At 47.2% G+C, this 26,350-nt stretch overlaps 9 protein-coding genes across 9 annotated transcripts; 8 read left to right on the top strand and 1 right to left on the bottom strand.

Annotated features, from left to right (window-relative positions):
• Positions 1-2,320: 2,320 nt before the first annotated feature.
• On the top strand, positions 2,321-4,700 carry AKAW2_20367A (S53 family peptidase; the record flags this gene model as incomplete). The annotated part of the gene is made up of 9 exons (XM_041685072.1): positions 2,321-2,529; positions 2,577-2,840; positions 2,894-3,425; positions 3,470-3,666; positions 3,719-3,856; positions 3,904-4,080; positions 4,127-4,302; positions 4,378-4,552; positions 4,628-4,700. The coding sequence occupies 9 exons, from the start codon at positions 2,321-2,323 to the stop codon at positions 4,698-4,700; spliced, it is 1,941 nt and encodes a 646-aa protein (XP_041539193.1).
• A 1,038-nt stretch (positions 4,701-5,738) lies between these two features.
• On the top strand, positions 5,739-6,241 carry AKAW2_20366A (uncharacterized protein; the record flags this gene model as incomplete). Its single annotated transcript, XM_041685071.1, has 5 exons — positions 5,739-5,750; positions 5,812-5,868; positions 5,923-5,938; positions 6,005-6,136; positions 6,207-6,241. 5 exons carry the CDS (start codon positions 5,739-5,741, stop codon positions 6,239-6,241), a joined length of 252 nt encoding a protein of 83 aa, XP_041539192.1.
• A 427-nt stretch (positions 6,242-6,668) lies between these two features.
• On the top strand, positions 6,669-7,616 carry AKAW2_20365A (uncharacterized protein; the record flags this gene model as incomplete). Its single annotated transcript, XM_041685070.1, has 1 exon — positions 6,669-7,616. One exon carries the CDS (start codon positions 6,669-6,671, stop codon positions 7,614-7,616), a length of 948 nt encoding a protein of 315 aa, XP_041539191.1.
• Positions 7,617-8,576: 960 nt separating this feature from the next.
• AKAW2_20364A (uncharacterized protein) lies at positions 8,577-9,181 on the top strand (the record flags this gene model as incomplete). The annotated part of the gene is made up of 2 exons (XM_041685069.1): positions 8,577-8,591; positions 8,639-9,181. 2 exons carry the CDS (start codon positions 8,577-8,579, stop codon positions 9,179-9,181), a joined length of 558 nt encoding a protein of 185 aa, XP_041539190.1.
• Positions 9,182-9,939: 758 nt separating this feature from the next.
• AKAW2_20363A (C1 family peptidase) lies at positions 9,940-11,624 on the top strand (the record flags this gene model as incomplete). Its single annotated transcript, XM_041685067.1, has 4 exons — positions 9,940-10,066; positions 10,119-10,207; positions 10,276-11,133; positions 11,190-11,624. 4 exons carry the CDS (start codon positions 9,940-9,942, stop codon positions 11,622-11,624), a joined length of 1,509 nt encoding a protein of 502 aa, XP_041539189.1.
• Positions 11,625-19,503: 7,879 nt separating this feature from the next.
• AKAW2_20362A (uncharacterized protein) lies at positions 19,504-19,779 on the top strand (the record flags this gene model as incomplete). The annotated part of the gene is made up of 1 exon (XM_041685066.1): positions 19,504-19,779. One exon carries the CDS (start codon positions 19,504-19,506, stop codon positions 19,777-19,779), a length of 276 nt encoding a protein of 91 aa, XP_041539188.1.
• Positions 19,780-20,371: 592 nt separating this feature from the next.
• AKAW2_20361S (uncharacterized protein) lies at positions 20,372-21,138 on the bottom strand (the record flags this gene model as incomplete). Its single annotated transcript, XM_041685065.1, has 3 exons — positions 20,372-20,421; positions 20,496-20,641; positions 20,774-21,138. The coding sequence occupies 3 exons, from the start codon at positions 21,136-21,138 to the stop codon at positions 20,372-20,374; spliced, it is 561 nt and encodes a 186-aa protein (XP_041539187.1).
• A 958-nt stretch (positions 21,139-22,096) lies between these two features.
• On the top strand, positions 22,097-23,823 carry AKAW2_20360A (uncharacterized protein; the record flags this gene model as incomplete). Its single annotated transcript, XM_041685064.1, has 2 exons — positions 22,097-23,219; positions 23,303-23,823. 2 exons carry the CDS (start codon positions 22,097-22,099, stop codon positions 23,821-23,823), a joined length of 1,644 nt encoding a protein of 547 aa, XP_041539186.1.
• Positions 23,824-24,806: 983 nt separating this feature from the next.
• AKAW2_20359A (uncharacterized protein) lies at positions 24,807-25,618 on the top strand (the record flags this gene model as incomplete). The annotated part of the gene is made up of 3 exons (XM_041685063.1): positions 24,807-25,192; positions 25,294-25,436; positions 25,497-25,618. 3 exons carry the CDS (start codon positions 24,807-24,809, stop codon positions 25,616-25,618), a joined length of 651 nt encoding a protein of 216 aa, XP_041539185.1.
• Between the last annotated feature and the right edge of the window lie 732 nt (positions 25,619-26,350).

Below are 26,350 nucleotides of genomic sequence, written 5' to 3'. Positions count from 1 at the left end.
ATGTGACCAGCACTGCTGCTTCTTGTCAAGCAACTAGGGATATCCTAGCATACTAGTGAAATAGCAGAATTCCAAGGTCCACTGACAGCAATAAAAATCTTTACGCACCATTCAAGTAGTTACATCTTGTGGAATGTGAAAACCAAACTAGTGCATTCAGACTATGTCACTCACGTTCAGCATGGGCCTTTCAAAACCTATAAAAACCCCCAAATTCCTCTATGCTCTGCTAAAATAATCCTCTACCCCAGAACCGCGCATCGTAAACAGTGAACTCTTTGACAGAAGACCCCCACACAAGCATGAAGACATTTTCGATCGTCTTCGCCCTCGGCCTTCTAGGCACCCCACTTCTGACTGCTGCCACACCCAATTGTGTATGAACCTATTACATTTGTACCATCTCTTTTACCAAGCTGAGAGTTTATATCTAGGGATCAAATGAGGTGTTCTCTATCTGTGGCACATCCTGTGTTGCAACATGTTCTGAACCGAACCCTACCTCCTGTCCGCTTACCTGCATCCCGGGATGTGAATGCGAAGAGGGATATATCCGGAACGATGTGGGTTGTGCAGCGCTACTATTAGGTACCATCTCAGCTAACATTGCTTCAGGCCTACGAGTGTGTCCTTCCAACAGACTGTTGAGATCTATGGCTGTAAACTAGAGTACTGGCATGGTTAGGCTACTGCAGCTAGGTGTGTTTGATAGATTTTTCAAACGTATCTGCACTCGTTTGCAATCTCAATGCATGTTTTTCTAAATCTAGTATCGGAATAAGACATAATTACACTCTGTAGTCTCCCGTTTATGTCCTACACTGTAGGTTGTACAAGTCCGTTCAAAATTTAGTAGCCAACTTGCTGCTAAATAAATCAGGTGCTCCTGTGAGGCAAAGGGTGCCGCTATGGTTAAGAGGTAGTGTGTGTTGCTTGGATACTAGCGCGAAAAATCCACGAATAATGCTATGAACGTGCCAACCAGCCGGATTTATTTTCCAAGGAATGCCTGCAAGCGTCTGTCTGGCTGTGTCATGCTATGCCCCTTCCCCCTTGCGGGGCACAAGCTGTATCCAACGACTAGGTCCAACATGTACATCAGCTTCTAGCAGCTTGCCTGTTATATCTTGTCCATCGTGGCCAGATAATTGTTATCAGGTCAGATTTCGGTTGATAGTCCTGTAGTCGAATTGCCGTGTGTGACCTCGAATAAAGGACGTCTCGATAATCTTTCCTACTGAAATTGGATTCCCTGTGTAAGATCAATGTTCAAATACGATAGTTCTATTATGTGTAGTGATGCAGACTGGGCTTTCAAATTCTCATTCTGTGTGTTTGAGGAGCCACGACACTTTGCTAAGATAGATTTCGAGCTCTAATAGAAGATCGCTTGGAGCAAGAATGCCAGCTCGTTCTCCTATTGTCCCCAAAACAGTTGCTCATGCCACGCACTTTTACGCACAGTCCACGTCCCGATATCTCGGCAGGCGGCGAAAAGTGGCGGCAAATTCAGCCTAGACTGCAGCGGTCTCAAAATTGACGCTAATGTCCGCTGTACTAGAGCGGAAAGGGAAGGTGAATTATGTATGCTGTGAATACACGATAATAAAAGCACCTATTTAAATATCAACTGTCGAGCAAGTATTTCTAGTGCGGATGGCTAGATGATAGATAAGAATCGCTATTATTAATGCATGCAAAAATATATGTGCTTATATCCTCCTCTTCTTCCACAAGATGTCATCTAATCTTTGTCCTAGCAGTTTCCAGACCTCGATCCCCTGTTATTACTTTCCCATTAGAAGTCTCTATATTTCGGTGAAGTCTTCCCTCTGATAACGATTAATAGCGGTCAAACCTGTCAATCTGTCAACCAACGTAAATTAAACTACAAATAGCTAGGTTTGCTAGGCATGGCAGGGCAGAATGTGAGGGCTCTTATCCCGTGCATGCATGGGTACCCCTCTCCGATTAATCAAACACCCGTCAGGTGTCCGCACTCACATGGCGCCATTGACATCTAAAAGCAAGACATTTAATCATCCTTCAGTCATCTCGGGACATCATTGGTCACAATGGTGGATAAGATACATCTAGTTACATAACTATATATTCATGATGGTCCGATAAGGGTCCGTTCAAGTGAAGCGTTGCTAGTTCCCGTGCCTAATATGATTTGGATGCCGAAAGGATGCAACCCCGTCGGAGTGTATACGGAGTTGCGTCGGAGGCTTTCCAACATAAAGAGGAGGTTGCCGATATGTGTTGGTCACCACTTCTATTACACTGGAGAAGAGTACAGACGGGATAAGGAGTCAGTATGAGGTTCTTCTCAACACTTTGCAGTGTGACCCTCGCGGTTTCTGCACTAGCCTTGCCAACCTCCGATCATGTCATTCATGAGAGGCGATCTGGTACACCATCGAAATGGGAGAAGATTGGGCGGGTCAATGGCACTGAGCATGTCTTGGTGCGCATCGGTCTGACGCAGAGCAATCTTGATCGCGCGTATGAGTATCTCATGAGCGTGTATGTTGGTTCCCTGCCCCCTAAAATATTCCAACTAACTAGTCAAGGTCCGACTCTGTGTCGCCTAACTACGGCAAATTCTGGACTCAAGAAGAGGTACACGGCGCCTTTGCACCGTCAAATGAGACCGTTGATGCGGTACGAAACTGGCTTATTGAATCCGGTGTGGACGAGTCTCGTTTGATCCACACCCAAAACAAAGGCTGGATTGTGTTTGATGCAACTACAAAAGAGGCGGAAAGCCTCCTCCACACCAAGTATTACCACTACACCGACAAGGTCTCCGGTTTCAAAACTCTCGCAGCGGAAGAGTATGCCTCCCGCCCAATTGGCCAAGTCATATTGTATACTAACAGACGACCAGGTACCGCGTCCCGCAGAAGATCCAACAACACATTGACTTCGTGAAGCCTGGAGTTCTTCTGCCATTAACCTCCAAGGGGCCATCTGCCAAGCACACTAAAAAGTACAAGCCCTTGAAGCAGACATCAGTTAACGCGACGTCTCTCAGTACTTGCGACGAGGTCATTACTCCTGCTTGTGTTGCCGCTCTGTACAAGATCCCTCATGCAAGCGGCAACGTCAGCGCCAGCAACTCGCTTGGAATCTTCGAAGAAGGAGACTACTACGCCCAGGAAGATCTGGATCTCTTTTTCCGTAACTTCACTCCGTACATCCCGAAGGGGACACACCCTAAGCCGGCATTTATCGATGGAGCATCAGCGCCCGTTCCTGTTGCTGATGCTGGTGCGGAGTCTGATTTGGACTTTCAGCTCGCGTATCCAATTGTCTATCCTCAAACCATTACGCTCTATCAGACAGATGACTCTAACTATGCAAGTGGGGAGATTGAGACGGATGGCTTCTTTAACACCTTTCTTGATGCTGTTGATGGGGTAAGTTGGCTCACTTGACTTTTGGGATTGAGCTAATGATTCAGTCGTACTGCACCTACTGTGCCTACGGAGAATGCGGAGACAGCCCGACCCTCGATCCAACCTATCCGGATAATTCAACCGGTGGTTACAAGGGACAGTTGATGTGTGGTGTTTACAAGCCCACGAACGTCATCTCCGTCTCTTACGGTGGCCAGGAGGCGGACCTCCCTGCTTACTATCAGCAGAGGCAATGCAACGAGTATAACTCAATCACCTCTGCTTACACATATTTAGGCTGACACCAATAATAGATTCTTGAAACTCGGGCTCCAAGGAATTTCCATCCTCTTCGCATCTGGCGATGACGGCGTTGCAGGTCCCCCAGGCGATGACTCGACCAACGGCTGTCTCGGAAACGGAACCATCTTCAGTCCTGCGTTCCCTAACTCGTATGTATACTTCTCCTTTATTTGAAAGCTATGTTTAATGTTACTAGTTGCCCCTACGTAACCAACGTCGGCGCCACGAAGCTTTACCCCGGGAAGACCATCGCGGATGGGGAAAGCGCCGTCGTCGACCCGGCCGGCCACCCTTACTCGATCGCGTTCTCCTCCGGCGGTGGCTTCAGCAACATCTACACTATCCCAGACTACCAAGCCGAAGCAGTCGCAGAGTACGTCCCTCCGACCTAAAATTTGCCCCAGCCTAACGGAATTCAGGTACTTCAAAAACCACAACCCACCCTACCCCTACTACGAAGGCAACGCCAGCTTCGGCAAAAACGGTGGAATTTACAACCGCCTGGGACGTGGGTACCCCGATGTGGCAGCGAACGGCGACAACATTGCCGAATACAACGCGGGAGAATTCATCCTCGAGGGTGGAACAAGTGCTAGTGCGTTACTACCCTACCCCAGTCACATCCACCAATCTCCGTCCTAATTCAATTACTAATAATAATTACACAAAGGCACTCCGATCTTCTCCTCCGTGATCAACCGCATTATCGAGAAACGTATCGCGGCAGGAAAGGGCCCGCTGGGCTTCCTCAACCCGGTTCTGTACCGGAATGCGTGGGCATTGAACGATATCACGAATGGGTCAAACCCGGGCTGCGGGACGGAAGGATTCTACACTGCTCCAGGGTATTATTATCCTTTTCTTTATTTATCACCTTGCGTTAATACATGAACAATATGCTAACAGTCGGTGAAAAAAAGATGGGATCCCGTCAGTGGTCTCGGAACGCCCAACTTCCCGAAGTTGCTGGACGTGTTCCTGAACCTGCCGTAACGGAGGATTCCACCGTGTTCGGAGGAAAGAAAGTGAGGCAAGATTAATAGCCGATTAGCAAAGTGAGACATTTCTTCAAGGAACCCCGCAGTGATATTGGTCACATCCCGTGCATCCTGCAGACGGCTGCTTATCGTGTCACCGGGGTTCCGACGCAGGTCCGTCGGGGATGTTCGTGCCAAGAAGTCTGATCCTGATCCTGATGCTTACTTTTCTTATCGAAAATTATATTGGCAGGGACCAATTGTTTTGCATTATTGATTTCTTTTGGAAAGCAGAGAGTGCTTTGTATATCGCTCATTTGATGGTATATTGGGAAGTGATTGACCGGGGTCGGGTCTGTGTTGATGAGGGATGCTAACCAGGTAAAACAACCTGCCAGTAGAACCCTTCTTCATTTGAAAAAGACATGAATATACAAAATGTGGATAGTTAGTCAATCAAGGCTTTTCAACAGACCACTTCTACGCAGAACTTTTAGGGTCAATGCACGGTCGCAGATTCCTCACATAAGCATGTTACTACTAGTCCCAGCTAGAGTGTCGAATTTCAACTGCATAGAATGACTAATATCCATGAAGGGACAGAGGGGTGCGTAACAGTGGGAGTTGAGCACACAATTACAATGCCGAGTAATTCCCTCTGACTACATAATATATGCAATTGTGTCACAGGTACGTTAGTAGTCTCCATAAACCGTGGGGTTTACACGGTACAGTGGACAGTGGGAGAGCAGAAATTTCCGAAAAGAAGAATGCAGGAGTATCAATAATTCGAAGATCAGACCCTCTAAAGACACTCTTCTTACGCTGGCGTCACTCACTCCATAGTAGGGCATATGCATGAAGGGAATATCGGTCGTCAACTTAATCCATGGTTATGACCCAAATAAGCAAGTGGGTCGCTCCTCCAGCGAGTGAGTGTCGCGCATCCGAGAAGGAAAAGTGGAGATGAAAAATTCCACGACATTGATCTGGCCGTGCTTAACACATCCATTTTCATACTTACTAGTAATTACCAACTCTCAGAATATACAAAATGTCTGCTTCGGTTAGTACCTGCTATTTTTAGGTGTATTACTCCTTGTCATAGACTCATCCTGGTTATGTAGGAATCCAAGGGAACACAGGGCTTTTACGATGAGCTGAAGGCTCTCTTCCAGCAGGCGGTAAGTCGTACCTTTAAAATCATGTGGGTTATTAGATACTAACAAGGAATCCAGGATAAATCTGGCGAAGGTAAATACCACGTCTAACATGCCCATTAGTGGCTTCTCGATACTAATACTGCATGTATCTGAATAGGAAAGCTCGCTCTTCCCGAGTTCAAGAACGCCGTGAAAGGCAGCAGCAGCGGCAGCCAACTGAACGATATGCAGTTGGAGGCCATGTTCAACTTCTATGATGAAGACAAGACTGGATTTGTCTCCTTTGAGAGTATGTGAAGTCCACATTTTCTCTTTACTTCTCTTTGGTATCATGTCTGGGCTAATGCGAAGTCGCGTAGGTGTGTGGAAGAAGATGAACAGTATGATGAAATGAGGGCCGCATTTGATGTATGGCGATTGTATGTGAGTTAAAGAGGTTGTCTCTACGCCCTAAAAAATTTTACAGTGGTTTCTAGCAAGGATATATAGAACGATCAAGTACTTTATGGTAAAGCCTGCGTGAATCGTGTTGGGCCGTACCGCGCTGGACCAAAAGTCATGGTAGATATTATTATGATAATATATTGTCTCTGAGCTGCCAAGCAGTCTAAGAATCACTCCTGCTTTTGTGTCATGGAAGTCTGTCATGGAAGTCGTCATGATGCCTTCAAGACTCTACGAATTTGGGCGCTGATTTGACATTTTGATGTCACTATGAACATGACTTTACTATTTCTCCTTTAGTCCGCACTATAGCCCACGTTACCCAATACAACTCTCTTAACATCCTTATCAATCAGTAATATCAGCCAACATCCAATATGAGCGCTTCACCGTTTGGTTATTTTATCTTTTTGCCCTCCGAAATACGCTTACTCATCTGGGAGAATCTTGTTAAGGAGGGCTCCCTTGCGATCCTTCGAACCAGTCAGGCAATCTATCATGATATAGCCGACCGTCTTTACGATACATTTGACATCCATCTTTCCACAATTTTCGAAGATCCGTGGATCGAAATTCGCTGTAAACTACTACGTGTGAACTGGGTGATCGGAAGACGAGATTATAACAAATTTAGTAATCTGGCAAGGGTACCGTACGACAAGGTTAAACTTGTTGTTCACATATATGCGCCTGATCCTGACGACAGCGGCCAAATGATCTTGCTCTGGGAGAAAATATCGAAACTAACTCAAATGCTGTGCACTATCGACGACTCGAGAAACTACCGTGATCGAGGAAATCCACACTACAAATATTGGAGTGAGCCGATGTACGAGGGATCATATCAGTTTGGATCTACTCCAGAGGCTGTTATATCTATGGTGATTCGCCTACGCAAGTACAACGACGTGGACTGGATCAGGAACGGCCAAGTTAACTCAACTTTTTGCAATAACGGACTTGGATACGACTTCAACGAAGTTTTATTGCCATTTTGTCGTCTATCCCGCGTTAGAGGGTTTGGGATCATTTCAGACACAGAAGAAATGGCTGTAGCAGCCGACTGGGCATTTGCCAACTATGCAACTGCGTTTGTCATGACAGAAGGTTTTGTCACCTTCAATAACGCGGTCTACAGTCAGAATCCCGAATACGGTGATATAGTCCGTACCTTCGATGGTATAGCGGGCCTGCTGAACCACAGAGACGACTTTTTCAGTCTCTGGGTGGATTATCGGTTCCTTCAGGTTCCCGGGCGTACTTTATCACTCATGCGCCATGAGCAGCAGACTTACCTTGTCGACGCAATGATGCATAGGGCATGAAGCCCAGAGAAGAATCACTGCGCCATATGAGGCCTGTATTCCTGATTCGCCGTCTTAGGCCGACCGACTTACTGGACAATCTCGGACTGGAGGATTTAGTCCCTTCTGGCTTTTCATGTGTATTTATCTACAACTCGATGGAGTTGGTTATCTGGCTGTTAGACATGCGGTGTATTTGGCCCTACTGGAAGGCTGACGTTGAGCAAGATATTCGACCTTTTCAGGCGCACAAATGTGGGCAACTACTAATGAGCGAGAGTCACCGGATAGGTGCCCATGCTTTGCTTTGTTTTTTGGGACTCCTGTTCGCACTATTAGAAACATTTAGATAGCAAGGACCTGATACGGGTCTAACTATAACTATGCTAGAGTCAATACTATTTTGCTTACAAATGATTATATGATTAGGTACAGCTGTTCATCATCCTGGTGATATCTGTTAGTAGTGTCTACATTCATGTACATACAAGGACGTGGTGAGCAGTATTCTGCAAATCTGGTTATTGTGACATATAGGTGCTCTTTCCCAGTTTCGTCTCAGTGCCAGCTCCTGACATCGGACTTTCCACACCCTCATCGCACCTTCTGTCGCATCACAATGCTCGCAGAAAAACATGTCCTTTTCACCGCACTTCCTCGCCTTCATTTCCTTTATTAACCATCTATGCCTCAACTCACTTCATCGCGGACTCAATGAGTCCTCGTTGGCCTCACCAGGCGGGCTGTGTAATTTGCTAGCTATTTACCAGCTGTTCAGCTACTATTTGGGCATTTCATCTCTTACATCTCGTTCGCCCAATTACTGTTACTTGTCCATCGTTTATCAGATGATCGATTCATCACTGTCCCTCCAAACTTCCCTGTTATTGTTCCTGTATGTTATTCCGTTCTTTGAAATTACGCTTCAGCTCATGCTTACACTCCGTAGCTATCGAGCGCCGGATGTATCAGACTTAGGATATGAACAAAGCGTCGGTATGCCCCGCGGTATGGTGCTTCAACAAGTCTGAGGCCTTCACAAGGCCATAAAGATCTCACAACAACGGTTTTCAAAACGCTGGGAAGGGGAATCGGAGATCCGTGAGGCTGCTTCCATCCTGAGTCTTCGCCCGCGGATAAGGGTGGGCCAGCTTGCAGACAGGATCTCCGAGTTGTCGTACAATTCGTGGAAGGCTGGCCCTAGCACCAAGGTCATGGCACTGAATATGGCGGAAAGCGAGTCTGCCCTGGAGAGTTGGGGATCCGAATATCTCATGACCCCCGGAAACGAGAAGCTCGACTTGGACAGATTTCGCTTCCGCAAGATCTTGCCGGTATCAGCACTCCATTTGCAAGATAATGGACTGCTACCGAGCAAGTCAAACTCCTGGGCTGCCGCCGGTCAGCGTACATATTCCTTTCAAGGCCTGCTCAGCCCTGCTCTCAGGCATAGCGCCTATGGTTCTTCAAGGTGCTCGCAGTGTAATCAGCTAAGGGCTGACAGATCGGAAGGCGAGGAGAGAGCTACGACGAAGCAGGGGAGAAAAAGAGGGAAATGGGCTAGATATCGCCGTCGCAAGGCGTAGGTATAGGTGCGTACCTCCCGCCATATAGTGTTATCTACTTCCTTACTTGGCCCCAGCGATGAGCTTGCACCTTAACGTGGTGCTGGGGTCCAATAGTGTCCGGTTCATGGGATGAAGCCAAGACAAGCTCGCATGTATGTATGTCCCTAGTAGGGGAGAACGTTAGGATTGTGTCTAATGGTTGGAGATTTACTTCGTTGGGTAGACATCATCAACAGAGCTGTACTAGTATTGCCGATACATAAAAAACATCTTGGTTGTCGCCGGCTTCATGACCATTTGTCGCGTAGCTAGTCACGACGATCAACAACCGCAGTTATGCTAAACTAATGCGGATATCATATTTCTGATCTCCAGATTATGTGCGATCAATCATTTGTTCAGTAGTATACATAACTTTGATGCCTTAAAAATTAGTAGGGCTAAAAGGCAACCTTGCCGCATGTCGGAATTCACGCCGAGAATGTGATCATCCTTGGTTGCCCCGTCCGAGCGTTAAGCCTTGCTTAGCCGCCAGAGCAGCCAATTATCAACAATTAGCCGATAATCCCTTGCCCGCCAGGCCAATAGAACGCCTATATCTTATCCTGCCTGTTCGATTCCCCGCTCGCTGGCTCCCCGGGTCCTTCACGTTTATGAATGACCACTTCCGCCTGCCTGTGTGCTTCCTTATCGGCCATATTCCTTCGTTTCCCCCCATAGGCACCCAAATATCTTCATTTTTGTTTTGATTTTACGAGAAACCGTATCCAGTCACCATGGGCGCCAGTTATTCCAAGCCAGACCCCATTAGCCATGGCGAGGAAAAGCGCTCGCACCGCGAGTGGGTTGAAGATGCCGATACTTGCTCTCTACCACTCTACACAAAGGAGTCAACCCAGCCTCGTACGAAAGCACCCGCTTCTGTCTTAGATAGGACATATGCTGATAATCACAGCACCACCATACCATGTGCGCGAACGCACTTCCACTCTCTCCCTCCAGCACGTCCAAGACTGGAACGAGACCTTACTGGGCAATGCCAAGGCAAGTGTAGCAACCCGTCCAGCTCTCTCATTCGTAGCCAAACTAACTCTGTTCACGGATAACAACAGAACCGTCTCGCCATATCTAGTCTCGCCAGTCAGCCCTACACTGAAGTGCTAGCCAACCGCCCCGCTCTACAATCCGACCTCCACATCTTCAACATCAAAGTTCCCATTGAAGGCTCCCCTATCACGAACCAGCGATCCTCTGGCCGATGCTGGCTCTTCGCATCGACTAACGTATACCGAGTGCCGTTGATGAAGGCGTACAACCTCAAGGACTTTGAGCTGAGCCAAGCATACCTATTTTACTGGGACAAGCTGGAGAAGGCGAACTGGTTCTTCGAGCAGATTATCACCACTGCGGACGAGGACCTTTCCGGTCGTCTGGTCCAGAAACTCCTCGAAGACCCCGTCAGTGATGGCGGCCAGTGGGACATGGTCGTCAACTTGATTGAGAAGTATGGTCTCGTCCCGCATGATCTGTACCCGGATGCATACCATGCGCAGAATAGCTCCAAGATGAATTGGTTGCTCACGGCTAAGTTGCGTGAGCAGGCGCTTGTGTTGAGACGGCTGGTGCGGAGTAATGATACTGCCGGCTTGTCGGATGCTAAGGAGCGGTTCTTGAAGGAGATCCACTCGATGGTTACTCTTCTGCTGGGGACCCCTCCTAGTCCTGATGAGACGTTTGCGTGGCAGTATTATGATGCTGAGGGGAAGTCTAAAGAGATTAAACTCACCCCACGGGATTTTGCTCGTCAAGCCACGAGCCTGGGAGCTGTGAGGAAGGGCAGCGTCGCTCCTGCGCGCCTGTTCAGCTTGGTCAATGATCCGCGCAATGAGTATAACCGACTCTTGACAGTGGAGAGGCTAGGAAATGTGCTGGAAGGACGACCACTCACATATGCCAACGTGGAGATGAGAGTATGTGAACATATCATCTTCCTCAGTTTCATCTCACTAACACGCTTCTATCACAGATTCTCAAGAAAGCGGTCATCTCAATGCTCAAGGCCGGGCATCCTGTGTTCTTCGGTTGTGACGTAGGTAAATTCAGCAACAGTACGCTGGGAATCATGGATCTCGACATCATGGACCTCACACTGGGATTCAATATCTCCTTGGGAATGAGCAAAGCCCAAAGGCTGGTGAGCGGAGAATCAGCAATGACCCATGCCATGGTCATCACAGGTGTGCATATCGAAGATGGAAAGCCAGTGCGCTGGCGTGTCGAGAATTCGTGGGGCGAAGCTGCTGGCGATAAGGGCTGGTTTGTGATGACAGATCGCTGGATGGACGAATATACACTTCAGGCAGTGGTGGACTCAGACTTCGTTTCGAGTGAAGTGCGCGCAATTTTAGACCAGAGTCCGAAGGTCCTGCCCAGGTGGGACCCGATGGGCGTGTTGGCTTGAACTCGCTATTCCTAGTATTCAGTGCGGCGCAATGACAAATAATTAAATCAGATTATGTTCTCATCTGTGATAGTGATATCCCGCAGGGAGCGTGAATAGGGGCAGGTAACTGATGGGAGTGACGGCTAAGCGATGATAGTGACGGCTAAGTGATGAAAGCGACGGGATATTATCGATTATCCTCTCAGGCTAAACATAGCATCTGACTAATAATATTAAAATATTCTCGTGGTACAGGACAAACAGCCTGAGCCGATTAGCGTTGGAGGTACAGTTCGAGTGAATGATTGTTTTGTGAGCAGTACTCCTCCCAAACAAATTCGAGGTATCTAGGTGCAGTGCAGTCAATCTACAGCACTTTAGCGCCAGTCTACTCCGTGAAGATGATATTAAGTGGATCACTTACGTCTCCCGTCTTTTCTTCACGTAGCATCTATCAATGCGAATTGGAATTCAAATTGTGTTGATAGCGCAGTAAGCAGGTGAATCCAATTAGGTTGATTTCTTAGCTATATAAACTCGCAAGTTCCTAGAGAATCTTCTCGGGATATTCCACTCTCTACACATCTTTAAGAGACTACCATGTCTCCATTACAGAATATATGAACGGAACTTTCCCATATTTGACTTCAAACTCACGAAAAACGCCATATCACAGACCGCTCCAAGAACTATAAGAGGCGCCACTATCCTATCCTCTGTTGCTCCTCATTCCTTCTCTCCAATCAATACAGAGCAATACTATATACTCAAGTCAGGAACAACCTCCCCATGTCAATGTCGGTCTGTCCCAGGGCGACAATGGCGAGGAACCAAGCCTTGCGAGTCCACAGCTAGTGACGCATATCTCACTACCTCAATTGCCGGACACACTCCTTAAGCCTTTTGCTCCGTTGAGCTGGCATCAGAGATTGAACTGGATCCATTGTCATGAATGACAATAATCTTCCTTCTTTCTCACAAGAAGAGCATGGTCCAGTCTCATGAGAAGAATGCAATATAGTCACCATGTCTTTCGAGCTTCCTGTTGGTAGATTTCCCTGAGAATGTGTTCTCTGCTCTCCGACCGACATTTGGGAATCACATTCATTGTTGTTCACTATATTGTCAGTCATTGAAAATCTCGGCCATGCAGAAGAAGATGCGATGTGGTTCTGCTTTTGCATGTCGTCTCAATTTCCAACTGACGCGTTGCCTTGCTACTCCCATCCTAATGGGAAGTCACAAAGTGACCTTCCGGGGTCTCTTTGGGGGCCACCACTACGGCAAATCGATTGTTGTCTAAAATACAGAGAGCGATTTTACTTTGCAGGTTCTGTGAAGTATATAACGCTAAATTACGTCGTCCGGCGTATGTTCCTACTCTGAGACGTCACGGAAATACCTCCCAAGACCTACCGTTTGCTGACACGGTATATATTGTGTGAGCACTATACACAAACACTCAGTGATGAAGAAGGGTGTGACGGTATACTGACATTAAGTTCGGCCTTCCTATACCGTACATCCTGAAATACAGGCCACGTTTCGAGGTACATCTTGACCCTGTGTCATTGTTGTTTGTCCTTGACGACTACAGAGTTGCTTGTGTGGCCTCTGAGACCACACAGCTTATGATGTCTGGTCGCTAAAACACACAAGATTCTCGAATTGGTAGAAAAGATATTGCCTCGGGTCAGTCCTCGCATCTAGACTTGTTCTTCCACTCCCACTGAGAGACCACCCAGGTCATGATGCATGGTCGCCAAAACACAAACTCTCGGAACATTATAAGAAATTTGACCTTGGGAATGTCCTCGCACCTAGAGATGTTCTTCGGCACCCTCCAAGATACTCCTCGTGCCAAGTACTGAAGACTCGGCTGACAACAGTGCACTTCGAGCACAAACATATTGCCTTGTGGATGCATACATACAAACCAGATTTGTCGAACGACAACACTTGTTATATTTGAAATGGTATCTCACATCTCTTCCAAGTTAGTGTGAGTCTTACATATCACACATTCCTCGTCCCACTCTGAGTTCAGTGATGTGTCAAAGGAGATCCAATTCGGGTCAGCCGACATGTCGTTCAAGGAAGGAACGGCACAAAAGATCTGCGAGTCTTTCAGAATGATGGAAATATATATTACTTCAACTCACATCGCTCCCGCTGATATTTTTTGATTCGCGATGGAAATGACTGAGCGGGCTCTACTGCAAAGCCTGCCTCTAGAAGCTGAAAAGGGCTTCAATTTGGGCCTGTTTCAGTACACTAGCATATAAAACATGAGCAGGAGGATATATGGGCTATGGGATAAGTCATACATCTCATCTCCGACCTTCCTTACTCAAAAGCCGTTTCTGCTGTGCCTACTGCTGGGAAGGTTGGTGCATGCTTTTGAAAGGATCAACATATTCGTTTCTGCGCTCGTCTGACCTTTCCTTGCGGGGTCCAGCTATGGGGGCCGAAGCTATTGCATCCAGCCCCAGAAACTACCAGTTTATGTGTTGCTGCAGTATGCAAAGTGCAACTATTACTAGTGTTAGATTTTCTTCGTTCAATACTTTCCTCGCATTCTTCGCCTTTCATTACTTCGTTCAGTCTAAGTTCTCAAGGACTTGTTCTCTTTACCCTTATGCAAGAGACACTTGCCATATACTCACAGCTGCAATCTCTGAAGGCTACGGAGGGCGGTCCATACGAGAAGCACCTATACTTGCTGGGTTCGGCACCCTATTTTGCCATTACATTACAATTCCTTAACACCCATGACAGTGCCGCCCAGCACTACACGCGAATGACCCAGCTTCCTGCATCTCAATGATGACTATGCAGTCACCTCAATCTGCGTCATCACGCACTTCCTACGACTACAAGTTGTAGCCTTCTCTAGGTATCGCCTTGCATGAGGTGATCTCATACAGTCGGGATTGTGGCGTAGCCACATCCACTCCTTTGATACGAAGACAAGATCATTGGTGGTGTTTTTGATATTATTGCAATCGAATCACCCCTATGATGCTGTTTGCCTTCTGGTGTCCTCTGAGCCACTTCCCGACATATAGATGTCTCCTTGGCGTCGTCGCCGAACGGCTATCCTGGGTGAACATATTCAAAACAGTCATGATGAGGCCACTTTCTTTGGCTGTATGCAAGATCTACAAGCGCACTGATGCCTGGGCTTGGGCTTTCGCGCATGATTGGTCTAGAAAACCCTTGCCTATCCCAATAACATGGATACTGATGAGCTCATTGACGCTGGCTGTTGCGCACTGACTCTCTTTGGATGTTCTTCCTTCCCAACAAGGAATCAAGGCTTGCCACTCGACAATGACAGATAATTCTTCTTCTTGTAAGTCGACAAAAACAGAGTGGAATACCATGGGGTGGCTCAAACTCCAGTTACCGTTCATATTGTACTCCACATTCTTCTTCACAGCACGGAACACAAGCATCATTGGCTCCCTCCCTTGGCTTTGAGCTCGAACAAATGTTCATTTCACCCGCTCCTCATTCTTTGGCGATATACACTAGGCCAGCTACGCAGACATGCTATAGTTCCTCTTGCGCTTGCAATATGAAATAATTGGCATCGGAGTAATATGGTATGGGCCCAGCCGGGCTGCGCAGAGAGAATGTTCCCATCATGAAAACAATGCGCGGGGTCTTCACAAGGAAAGAGTTCAGCAGGCTGTTACCCGTGATCTAGCAAAGTACGACTTGCCTCCCATCTCCAGACATCGTTATAAAACTTCGAAACAGTGAAAGCTATCCACTGCCATGTTTCTAGGCCCCTATTTGTACAGAGCTGCTCACCAGTGGTGATAGGCAAAGGGGAACAAACCTACTGGTGCCCATCCAACCATTTCACTACAAGCTCAACGAAGATAACATTATCGGAGAATGCATGACTGCTGCTTGCATAAACAGAAGCGCAATATGAAGGTTGCGCCCAGAATTTACAGAGTAACAAGAAGCAGAAGGACGACAAGGGAACTACCGACCGCCGTAAATCGGTGTGGTCGATATACGGGCGCCATGGCTTTTTGAGTTTATTGGTTGTCTACTCAATCATCCCCTCCCTTTTAGCTGGGGAGATACGCCTTAGAGGTCTCGGATGGCAACCATGCTCATCCAGGGACGCAGAGGTCCGGTCAGAAGTGAACGGGACGGATCACGGCGTATGAATGTTCTCGAGTGACTCGGACGAGAACCATCGAAGCGTTCCGTCGCCTCATATGACGGTGCTTTGGTTATTGGTGCTTCAGGATACCGAAACCAACTCAGAAGGAATTCTTTTTCTTCTGCTGCTTTATCTACGCCTTATATAGGCCTACCCAGGTCAATCTTCGGTTCATTGGACTTATGTCGGCCGTTTTCTCCCTTTATGGTCTATCAGAGAAAACGGTGGACATATCTCGAGTCAATGTATTTCATGTCTATCAATTCTCATTTGCTTTGGTCCCAAGAGACGATTTTAAAACGCTCATCACCATTGCAACACCTCTCCATCACCAAGCAGGATCGGTGCCGCGTGCTGGCGTCAGCTAATGCAAGCATATGTTTCTCATTCTCTTCCTGCTGAATCTGATATAAAGGCACCGTTGCGACACCCAGTTCCTTACTCCATCACCAAGCAGGAATGGCTCTGGGTGTCGGAAAAACAGCCCAGGGAGAAACGAGTATCTCTGGGGACCACGTTCCAGACCTACAGAACCAAGTAGATACGCCTGGTTTCAGTTGTCACAGGAGTGATCTAGTCAATGATGATGGTTTCGATTTCTAGATTGTGGGTGTTCCTACCGTCTCTCAAGTGCGCGTTCACCATGAGATTTTCGACCTACATTTTCAGACTCAATTTGTTCTTCCGGTTAGAGCAGATGCTTGTCAAACTGAATATTGAGAATTCGCCTGCGAGAGCTTTTTACATTGGCCGATTTACATGATGAATCTTCCTGAAGCTCGGCTATCTCCATATATAACCACTCACTTCTCAGGCCAAATCCTATATTTGACATTTAACAGCGTGTCTTCGGGCCCCGAAACTTATCTCACCAAAAGGCCACTTGGTGTGAGCCTTTCTCGACCTGTCCAGCATTGGTTGAGCCATTACAGAACAGCAACCTTATATACAGTTCGATAAGATGCATGCATCTGCTCTTGCTCAGCACGCTACTTCTAACGATTCCTGATCGATGCTATGGCTTACTATCAGCCGAACACACTTTTTATCCAGAATCGATGATGACTTCGATATCATTCAGGAAAGACGAATCTTCCCGATATATCGGCCTGTGAAGGTTCATACCACCGGCGAATTGCCCATCTCAGTTTCAGCGACCTCTACTGGGAACTACTGCTGAGCGAAACCCAAAGAAGAGGACTCAATGAAACATGATGACAATCCGAGGATGCATTGCCTCTGAGGCACTAGTATCCCCTTCTGTCACTGTCCTATCGTGGCAGAAGTATGGGAAGTCGTTTGTATGGTATGTGGCTGAAGATAAGCGGATCAGACGTTGGACTTCCCTTCAACGCGGACGGAATTGCTGCCACAGGTTACTTGGACAAGTATCTGGAAATTATCACAAGAGGCAGACATACGGTGTTTGAACACTCGGTGGCCGTCGACTGGCAAGGGTGTAGCGTCCTGTGACTGCGACAAAGAAAGGAACAAATCCGAAGACTTCAATGATAAAACTGGTGGGTAGGATCCCTCATCCTTCGAGTGTGTCCATCTGGACCTCCAAAGGAAACGCAATCGCTGTCTTTTCCTGGAGAAATCAACGTACAACGAATAAGGGTTGTCAAAGGCGGTTCGAGCGAGGGTGTGTGCGTTCGTGATTATTAACCTATGATATTCAATGTCGTTAGACCACTGGATCGCGGGTGTGAAGTATATCAAGCCCCTGCAATAGATATTCCATAGCTCTTCATTCCCTACGGTTCTGGGAATACATGTACACAAATCATATTCAATCAACATTGTCCACCACTCTTCTCAGTCACTGTTCTTATTTCACCAATGCTTACTGCTTCACCTGGTTTTTGCCACTCGGATTTATATAATTTCGTTCGTTTCCCTAGTACACCATCTCCTTTGGGAAACTCTTTTCTCTCCAGAACTCTGTCCACTTTGAAGGGGTCCTGGAATGAGCGAGAGACCCAAAGCTTGGTATTCCGACACGCCTAAAGCATGTCTCGTTGGCAAACGGCCCAGCATGTTGGCAGAGGGGGACTGCCGTGAACGCTGCTTCGTTGAGCTGGGCGATTCCCTATCTTAGCATCCACTTCCTGAGAAAGATTCGGGTCGCGAATATGTATGATCGATCTCAGTTTCGCTTACCCAGATTTTATATATTCCCATGGCAAGCCCTCCAATTTGAACAAACTCGCATCGTGACTAATATGTTTCTAGATGATAATTTCCATTGCTCTCATTGGGGTATCCATGAAGCTAGCAATGGTGATGCAATTCTTCTCAGCACAAGATAGAGACCAGGTCCTAGACAGAATCATCCTCCCCAATGGCCCCGCGACGGGATGCAAACGGAAATGGAGACCAGCATGCAAAATAATAGTCTCAGTCCAGCATCATGACCCAATTCAGTATAGTGGCGACGATATTCCTGGCCTGACTGATTGTTGCCACCACTATCGTGTTCCAAGAGATCTTTCTGGCCATCACGCAGTGCAGAAACGGAAAGAGAGCTGCCTCTCTTTTTCGGCTGGGAGGTCACGACCAGCTGCACAGCCGGTACATGATGGAGAACGACGACGACGATGGCCGCGACAACTGGGACTCATCGGGGAAAGAACCTGGCAGGCGTACAGTCCCGACACTTATCGCTTTGGTCAAGAGAGCTGGCACAACGCGAAGGAGGATGATGAGGTTGATTACCCCAGGCGTGCCGTTGACAGTATCTGGTACGAAGCAGATGCGTCACTCGATCTTGGGAGAGATTAATGGTGCTTCATGAACATAAGGACGCCGACTTCTCCCTCTACGGGTTCTAGGAGTTTGTCGACATGTGAAAACTCTCTATGCTGGTTTTTAGAGACTTCGCTGTCTTTCACGACGGATTTGTGGGTGATGTTTCAAACGAAGGAGCTTCGCAGAGTGTTCTGTGGTGCTGCATTGTCATTCATCAAGCTGGCTTGTCATTAGGTGTCCTCCATGAGGTCAATGTCTGGTGCAAAGGGATCTCTGAGCAGTCCGAGGTATGCGACCTACGTCTCAGACTCTGTGCCCGGCGATGCACGGAGATAAACTCAGACTCAAGCTGGCGTGTAGGCGCAAAGAAACTCCAAACGTCTATAATGTCTTTGTCTTGTCCTCGATCGCAGGGAGAAGCAGCATCTAAAAGCAAGAGAGAAATGAAACTCCCTGACTACTTATCCTCTGGGTGTGCCGGTTGATCGGGAGCAGTCAGTCAAGTCGAGGTGATGAAGCGGTAACGATTTGCATCTGACCTTTCGTTTCACATCTCTCAATTCTCATAGGATGTCTTTCAGACTACTTGAGAAGTCAAAAACTCTTTTTCGCGAACAACCAAATTCTTCAAAGCCAGGGCCTGCGCACTGCTGTCCTTACCTTCGGGGTCTGTTGCCGCTCAGATATAACATGCTAGCCTGTTCAGAAGCACTGCAAACATTGTTAATTCATCACTGTGCATGAATATCTCTGAAAGTTCCAGACACTAGGTACGTTGGTGCGGCTGCGTAACAATGAACGAGAAACAATATACATCCGCGGGACCCTTGTGCGCGTTCTGCGGCGAGATACTGAGCATGCTTGATGTCTTTGACAGCTACTTTCACCCCAGAGCTGGTCGGATAAACGCCATCGCTGTCAACTACGTTCTTGAATGAACTCCATGCGAAGATAAGGGCCATGTTTCATGAGGTCCAATCTCTTGGAGAGACCGTGGCCTCATTGGACGAAGGGGACCAGACCATTGATCCGGATAATTACCTGAAGATAGACACATGGCTCCAAGACCTCATCAACTCACACGAGACCCATTCGAATCCTTCGATATCGTCAAAGGAGAGCTCCGATTCGGAGTCTGAGATCCCGGGGCCATGGAATGAGTTCCATACCAAAATAAGAGCCATGTTCTATGAGGTCCAATCTCTTGGAGACACTGTAGCCTCTTTGAACAAATAAGCCCAGAACATTGATCCGGATAATTACCGGAGCATAGATCCATGTCCCCAGGACCTCATTACCTCACATACAAAGGCTTGTCCAAGGACAACACCGTTGCAGTCTAGTGATCTTCTATGTTGAGGTTGAAGAACTATAACCGTTTTATGTCAGTGGGTGTGTCTAAAGGAGGAAGTTAGCAAGAGATACAGGAGAGAGGAAGGGGATCAGGCAGTCAGCCACTGAGATATGAAATACATTCAATAAGAAAACAGATCAAATGATATAAAAACAATTATGATAGAAAAGGACGTTAATATGGCTTTAGCTATGTCCATTATGAGTGACCACGACTATTAAAGGGTTCAATCGACCTCTAGCAAAACACAATCGTTCACAACCACAACCTAGGCTATCGTTGGTGGGCATAGACATAAATCGGGAAGCGGCAACGTCCATTAGCCCCAGATTAATGTTTGCTGAGAATTCCCGAAGTATGATCCCACTGAACACGCTTTGTCCATCCCCTTTTGCCAGTAAACAAAGCCTTCTCATGTTGTAGATCTGTGACGGTAGGCAGACGACATCTACAGTTGCTGGGTCTAGATTTGGCCTATTCCTCCTTGAAGGGTAGTTCTTCTTTTGGCATAGCTTTCCAATAGCCTATCGAAACCATAGGATTAGCCACTCAGATGTCTTCCACTATTTTTCTATTGTAGCACCATTTTCATACTTACCCCGATATTCCTTGCCTGCCGCAATGACGGCATTCCTGGCACTATTTAGATTGGAGTTCGCTTGCTCGATGTGACCTTCTATGGCCTTCTTATTTTCGTACGCAGTTCGATACGTTACGAGCACATGAAGTCGAGCCTCAACCGCTCTGTTTAGAAGAGAGGTTAATCAGCTAGATGTAATCTTCACATATAAGAACACGATGACGAGTTGACACTCAAAGTCAAGAGATAGGGCCAAGGGATGTTCGAGATAGCAAGATAAGGAAGTGTAATCGTACCGGAGCGCCGCTTGGCCCCATTCATAGGCGAGCCTCAGGCGTTCTAGATGGACCTTGGGGGTGTATAAGGTCTGGTTTTTGTTGCTGTTATGACGAGAATTGTTGTAAGCCAATCTCTTGGGGTCAATGTCAGCGACCAACGCCTTGTACTGGGCATGGGCGTCTATAAGGTCCTGAGGCCAAGGGTCCTTTCTGTGTGCTTCTGGGTCCACAGTCTCAACCCATGCTTCTAGGGCCGAGATTGTGGATTCGTTTTCCCGCACCTCATACAACATCTCTCGTATCATGATATGGAGCGTGTTCAGAGGTCTAGGAACCTCAGGCTCGGAACTTGAGTCTGGGAACGAAATATTCGAACGAGGCATATTGGCTCTCTACAACGATGGTAGTAGTTCCCTTTCGATGCTAGTAAGTGGAATATGATTTGTATAGATTTTGCTAGCAAGTATTTGGATAGTTCAGGAAAGAAGACAGGTGGGATGACAGCAAATGTTCTATGGAACTTCGAAACAGTATGTGAATAAAAAAAGAGTGAAGCCAAAGTCTAAAAGTGAATTGAAATGAGAATAGACTACGGTTTTGTAGTTGGAAAAATGAGGAGCCCAGGCCAGGTTCTGGACGAAGTGGAAACACCGGAGAACATAAGGCATATACCGATTTCGACTGATACAATCTTAATATTCTATCTCAATACTCAGTAGTGCGTAGTGCGGAGTGTTTAAGAATCTTCAAATATCTGTGTTATTCTGCGGCAGCGCCCGGCAGTCACTCCAGACTATGAGCATCGACGAGTGAACTATATAGCTCACTACTCTCTAGGCCATGGACTTTCCCGCGAAAAAACTGATATTCCATACGTGTTTTGCCTCCAGCCGCAATTTCTGGGAATGATACCCGTGCTAGTAGTATATTAATACATGGCATTTACAGTGAATTGAATAGTATCAAAACCGGAAAGAGCTACTGACTCATAGCTACTGAGAACTGGACCCCTCTATGAATTTTTACTCGTGGGAAATAAAACCACACAACATCTTCTACTTAGCTGTGTTCGAACCCTTCATAAAAGTTATTCTTTCAATTTCCAGATTTTCAGCCCCTCATTGTAAACTGTTGGCAGGGCCTTTCCAGCTGCTCCTGGCATTTACCGATAAATCAGTCATAACTACGCATCATCGGTGGCGCTTGTCATCGAGCGAGAGCATAAAGATCAAGGACCCCATCCTTACTTCATTCTCAGACTATTTTCTGGAAATGACCCAGAGGACTGAAGAGCACCCATCACCTTCGAATCTCCTTTTTCCCTTGCACACTCTTGCCACTATGGCTTCGATCATGGATACCATCATCCACCAAGCCCCGGCTATCAACACAGTTTTACTCAAAGCTTCGAATACAGACGACTGGAACCTTTTAGGTGAATCTGAGAGCCTACCATCAGTTCATCCAAACCCCGCGAACCTGTGGGGAATCCTACTAGCAGATAGTTCAAACCCCTCAGACGTGTCTGAAAGCATAATAGCAGATGACTCGAAACTCTCGGACTTTTCCGAAAGCATACTGACAGATGATTCGAAACCGTCGGACTTGTCTGGAAGCGTACTTTCAGATGACTCAAGTCTTTCGGAACTATCCGAAAGCCTACCCACAGATGACACTTGCTATTCGCACTCACATACACACCTCGAGGCCCTCCCAGCTGAGATTCGATTCCAGATTCTCTCCTTGCTGGAATATAAAGGGCTCAAAGCTTTGGTTGAAGCATCGTCCATCTACCATGAACAGTACCTTGTCGATTGCGGGCTTCTTCTCTTTGGCTGCCTGGAAAATACCCTGGGTAGCCTGATCTTCGAAGCATCTGTTGTCCATGAGACTGGCTCACTAGCCTTTTCTGAAGCACGCACCTCCGACAATATCCTTCAATATTGCCAGTCTCTCAAGGAGCGGCGCTCATCGTCCAAGTTCTCTGATTTAACAGCAGATCTCACTAGAGAAGATGCCAAGGACATGATGGCCTTCCATTTTGATGTGATAAAGCCTTTTGCAAAACACTATGCTGAGTGGGCACTGAGCAATTTGGCAAAGGAGCCGGAAGCGTCACATACCAAGGTCGATGAGCCTCTAAGTGAGTCTGAGGAATTTAGAATCATCCGCGCTCTGTATCGCTTCCAGATGTGCTGCAATCTGTTTGGTTTCGGCCCTCACAAAGACCATACTATTCCCAGGTTCCAGAGCCACCTGCCTGTAAAATATCGCAAAATAGGCCGGTTTCTTGAGGACCTATATCACCCCTGGGAATTAGAGGAGTTATACAGCTTCAACATTTTTGCAGAAGAAAAATGCACAGAAATCATCAAGTCTATCGAGTGGGACTTTCATGAAGACAATCCCAAGTTTGACCGCCAAGGCAGACCATGGACCCCGGATGGTGCAATCGATATTCGCAGTCAGTACTCCCCTGGTTCCAAGACTTTGATGCCTTGATTTGTGACACACAGAATATTCGGGAAGAAACTAATCTGATGACAGCTTACAATGACGGCTACATGTTGGGAATCCTTACGCAGGGCCTCGGGTTCATACACAAAATCATGTACGAGACTCAGGACCATATGGAGGTAGTCCGCATCATGGAGAATAACCTGACGATTTGTTGGGGCGAATTTCTGGGTGGGTGCGGCATGGGTGGATGCGGCGGGGCTCTCGAACCTGAGACAAGACACGATCGCCGCCTCGATTACCCGTCGGCCAAGGACAAAAGAGAGGAGCTGAGAGATCCATTGCCCTTTCGAGGTGATATTGTCAACAACTTGGACGGAGAGTACCCGCCACTGGCGTGGACAATACTATGGGGAGGAACTTACAGTAATATGATAGGAGATGAGGGTGTGTCGTACATTTCAGAATGGGGCTACGTTATGTGGGATGCAGCGCGGCTGGAACGCACCGGTGCGAAGGAAGTGTTGGCAAGGAGGTGGCGTGAACGCTTACGGTTATCATTGGGGGAGGACCCAAGGGAATACAACGATAGATACCTAGCTCTGCGATAGGAGTATCTACATGCACCCATGTTCACTGCCACTATTATCTTTGAGCTCTACACAATGGAGACAGCAATATGCCGATGAGGCCCCTCTTAAACAAAGTAGACTCCACTAGTAAGTGCACGGGTATGATGCCGCTCCGTGTGTGATGTATAAGGGCTGCAAGAACTCCTTCTATACTTCTGGGCCAACCAATACTTAACTACCCAGTTCGTTGTATTACCACAATCCAGCCTAATTTCCATGTAATTTGTTGGGTCAAGAAGATCTGGATGCCGACCGACGGTATGCAAGTAATTAGCGGCCATGGGGCAAGGCGATCTTTGATGAGGTGACGCAACAGGTGGACATAGAATCTATAAAGCACTAGGGAACATTGAATGTATACTCCGATGCTCGCTAACTACGCTAATCACAGCCACACCGTGGACAGACTGGCTGTGCTACTGGCATCGGTGCAATGACTGCTTTGTTGTGCCTGATTGTCGATCAGCGGGCCGGAGTAACACCCAACGGAAGCACGAGATCCCTCACTCATTACTTCAAATATTCTTTGACTTTGGTGTGGAATAATAGATGCTAGGTTCTGCAACCATGCGTAGTTTTTTATAAGTAAATTAAAATTAATCTCTCTTGAATGGCTGCTAGAAATTGACCATCTGGGCAGTGCAGAACAGTGGAATGATTGACTTTGGTCGGCTGACGTTCCCCGGCACATACTGCGGTGACATAAGCAACACCGAAGATGCGGGGTAAACCCCCTCTGTAAACGCCAGGGAGCAACAAGCTGAGAGCTCCCTTTATAACACTGAGCGAGGTACCTCCTCTGTCCACATTCTTCTCCTCATTCACACTTCTAATGCTAGCTGCGCAGGGCCGCAACCATTTACCAGAACACTGTCTACCCTTCCACAATCCTTCATAGTCCGTATCTATCTTCGAGATAACTACCCCTCTATCAAACGAATCTCCCCTCACCGCCACATCACATGCATCACATCGCTAAACGGCCGATTGTGAGGTCAAAATTCTGTGCGGGGTCACTTTTGGGCCAACATACCAGGCGCTATTCATACGTTCCTTGGTCGTGTCCGTGGACTCTACGACATATGAAATATGAAATTCGCGATAATCACAACACGATCGCCTTGCTCCGTCAATGGTTCGACACTATAGATCCTAAAACCTATCGCAAACAAAATCCATGGTCGGGGGAGCTCACCGACGCTTATGAGCACTACAAATACCTCGACAAGATCTTTATCCAAAGGAAGGCCATCTACATGAACGAGCCGTTGTTGACATTAGAGGCCACTCCTGATCAGCATGTAAAGTCGATACAGTTGGCGATCGAATGGGGGGAGGCTGCTCTTAGGTATTCCTCACCATCTCACTCTGCATGTGTGGCTATCGCGACACAAGTCGCGTCATGGCAATCTTGATTGCAATCATGCTAATGCATCTGGTCCAATGCAGCTCGGCCAAAGCGAGAATCCACGTCCTCGCCAACTATCGAAATGCCTATGACGTCACAGTTATCCACTCGCACATAGAAGAGGCAGAAAGACATCTCTTCAGTGCCATGAGTGCATTGCGCGAAGCAAGAACGAACTTCCAAGGTAAAAAACTCTACCAGAATATTGACTACATTGTATGGCTAATAGGCCTGAGCTGTATAGTAGCAAAAAGCGACTACAAGTTCCCTTTACCTTCGGTTCTATGCCAGCCTGATCTATACCCACACTATTCAACATCCTTCATTGACCTATGCTTGGGGGTGCATGTTGATCCCACAGTATAGCCAATGCTGTGTTAGCTCTTCCACTCTCTTTTTCTTCCTTATGTCTCCTCACGACCCCGATTCTTCTCTAGCCGGCTGTTGATTTCCTTTGTTTATGCATAGATTCCCTCACGCACATCTGAGATGTGAAACGTGCAAGTCGCGTTGTGCTATTTGTTTCTGTTCAATCACGCTGTTATGATCTGCATTGCTCTGAGCTGGTTCTGGAGTTCTTTAGCGCTGTTGTTCCTAGTCTGGTCATTTCATGAAATTTACATACCCTTCTGATCACGTCGCTCACGAGCTCGGTGCTTAGTAAATTCGATCCTTGTGTTAATCTTTTCATGGCTCTTTTTCTTTTCGAAACATTTTCCCGATAAAGAAGACGTAGAGAGTGCTTGGGTTGGAATCTCGGCCAGTCGGGTTCATTGGTGCACAAATACAACGGTCGCGTACGTTCCTCCTCCCTCAAAGAAGCCACTGAGTTTGACAATAACCCTGTCAATCTGACATCAATCACCAAATAGGCCTAATAAAGTCGTCACAGCGGCTACAAGCTCACTTTCCTACCTGTCAACTCGCATCTCGAAGTTTATCAACGGGCAATCTTGCGACCGGGTAGTCACATGCGAGGGGCGTGGCGCAGTCTTCCTTCACTAACAAAGACATCCCATCAGTCAGCCTTGACAGCTTTCCCTGCTTATTATCTCCGTGTCACCTCTCCACAGTCTATAAGTCCAGTCGAGAATTGAT

Source organism: Aspergillus luchuensis, chromosome 2, assembly GCF_016861625.1.
Source record: "Aspergillus luchuensis IFO 4308 DNA, chromosome 2, nearly complete sequence".
In the NCBI taxonomy this organism is placed as follows: Eukaryota; Fungi; Ascomycota; class Eurotiomycetes; order Eurotiales; family Aspergillaceae; genus Aspergillus; species Aspergillus luchuensis.
This window is presented reverse-complemented; position numbering and strand designations above follow the sequence as displayed.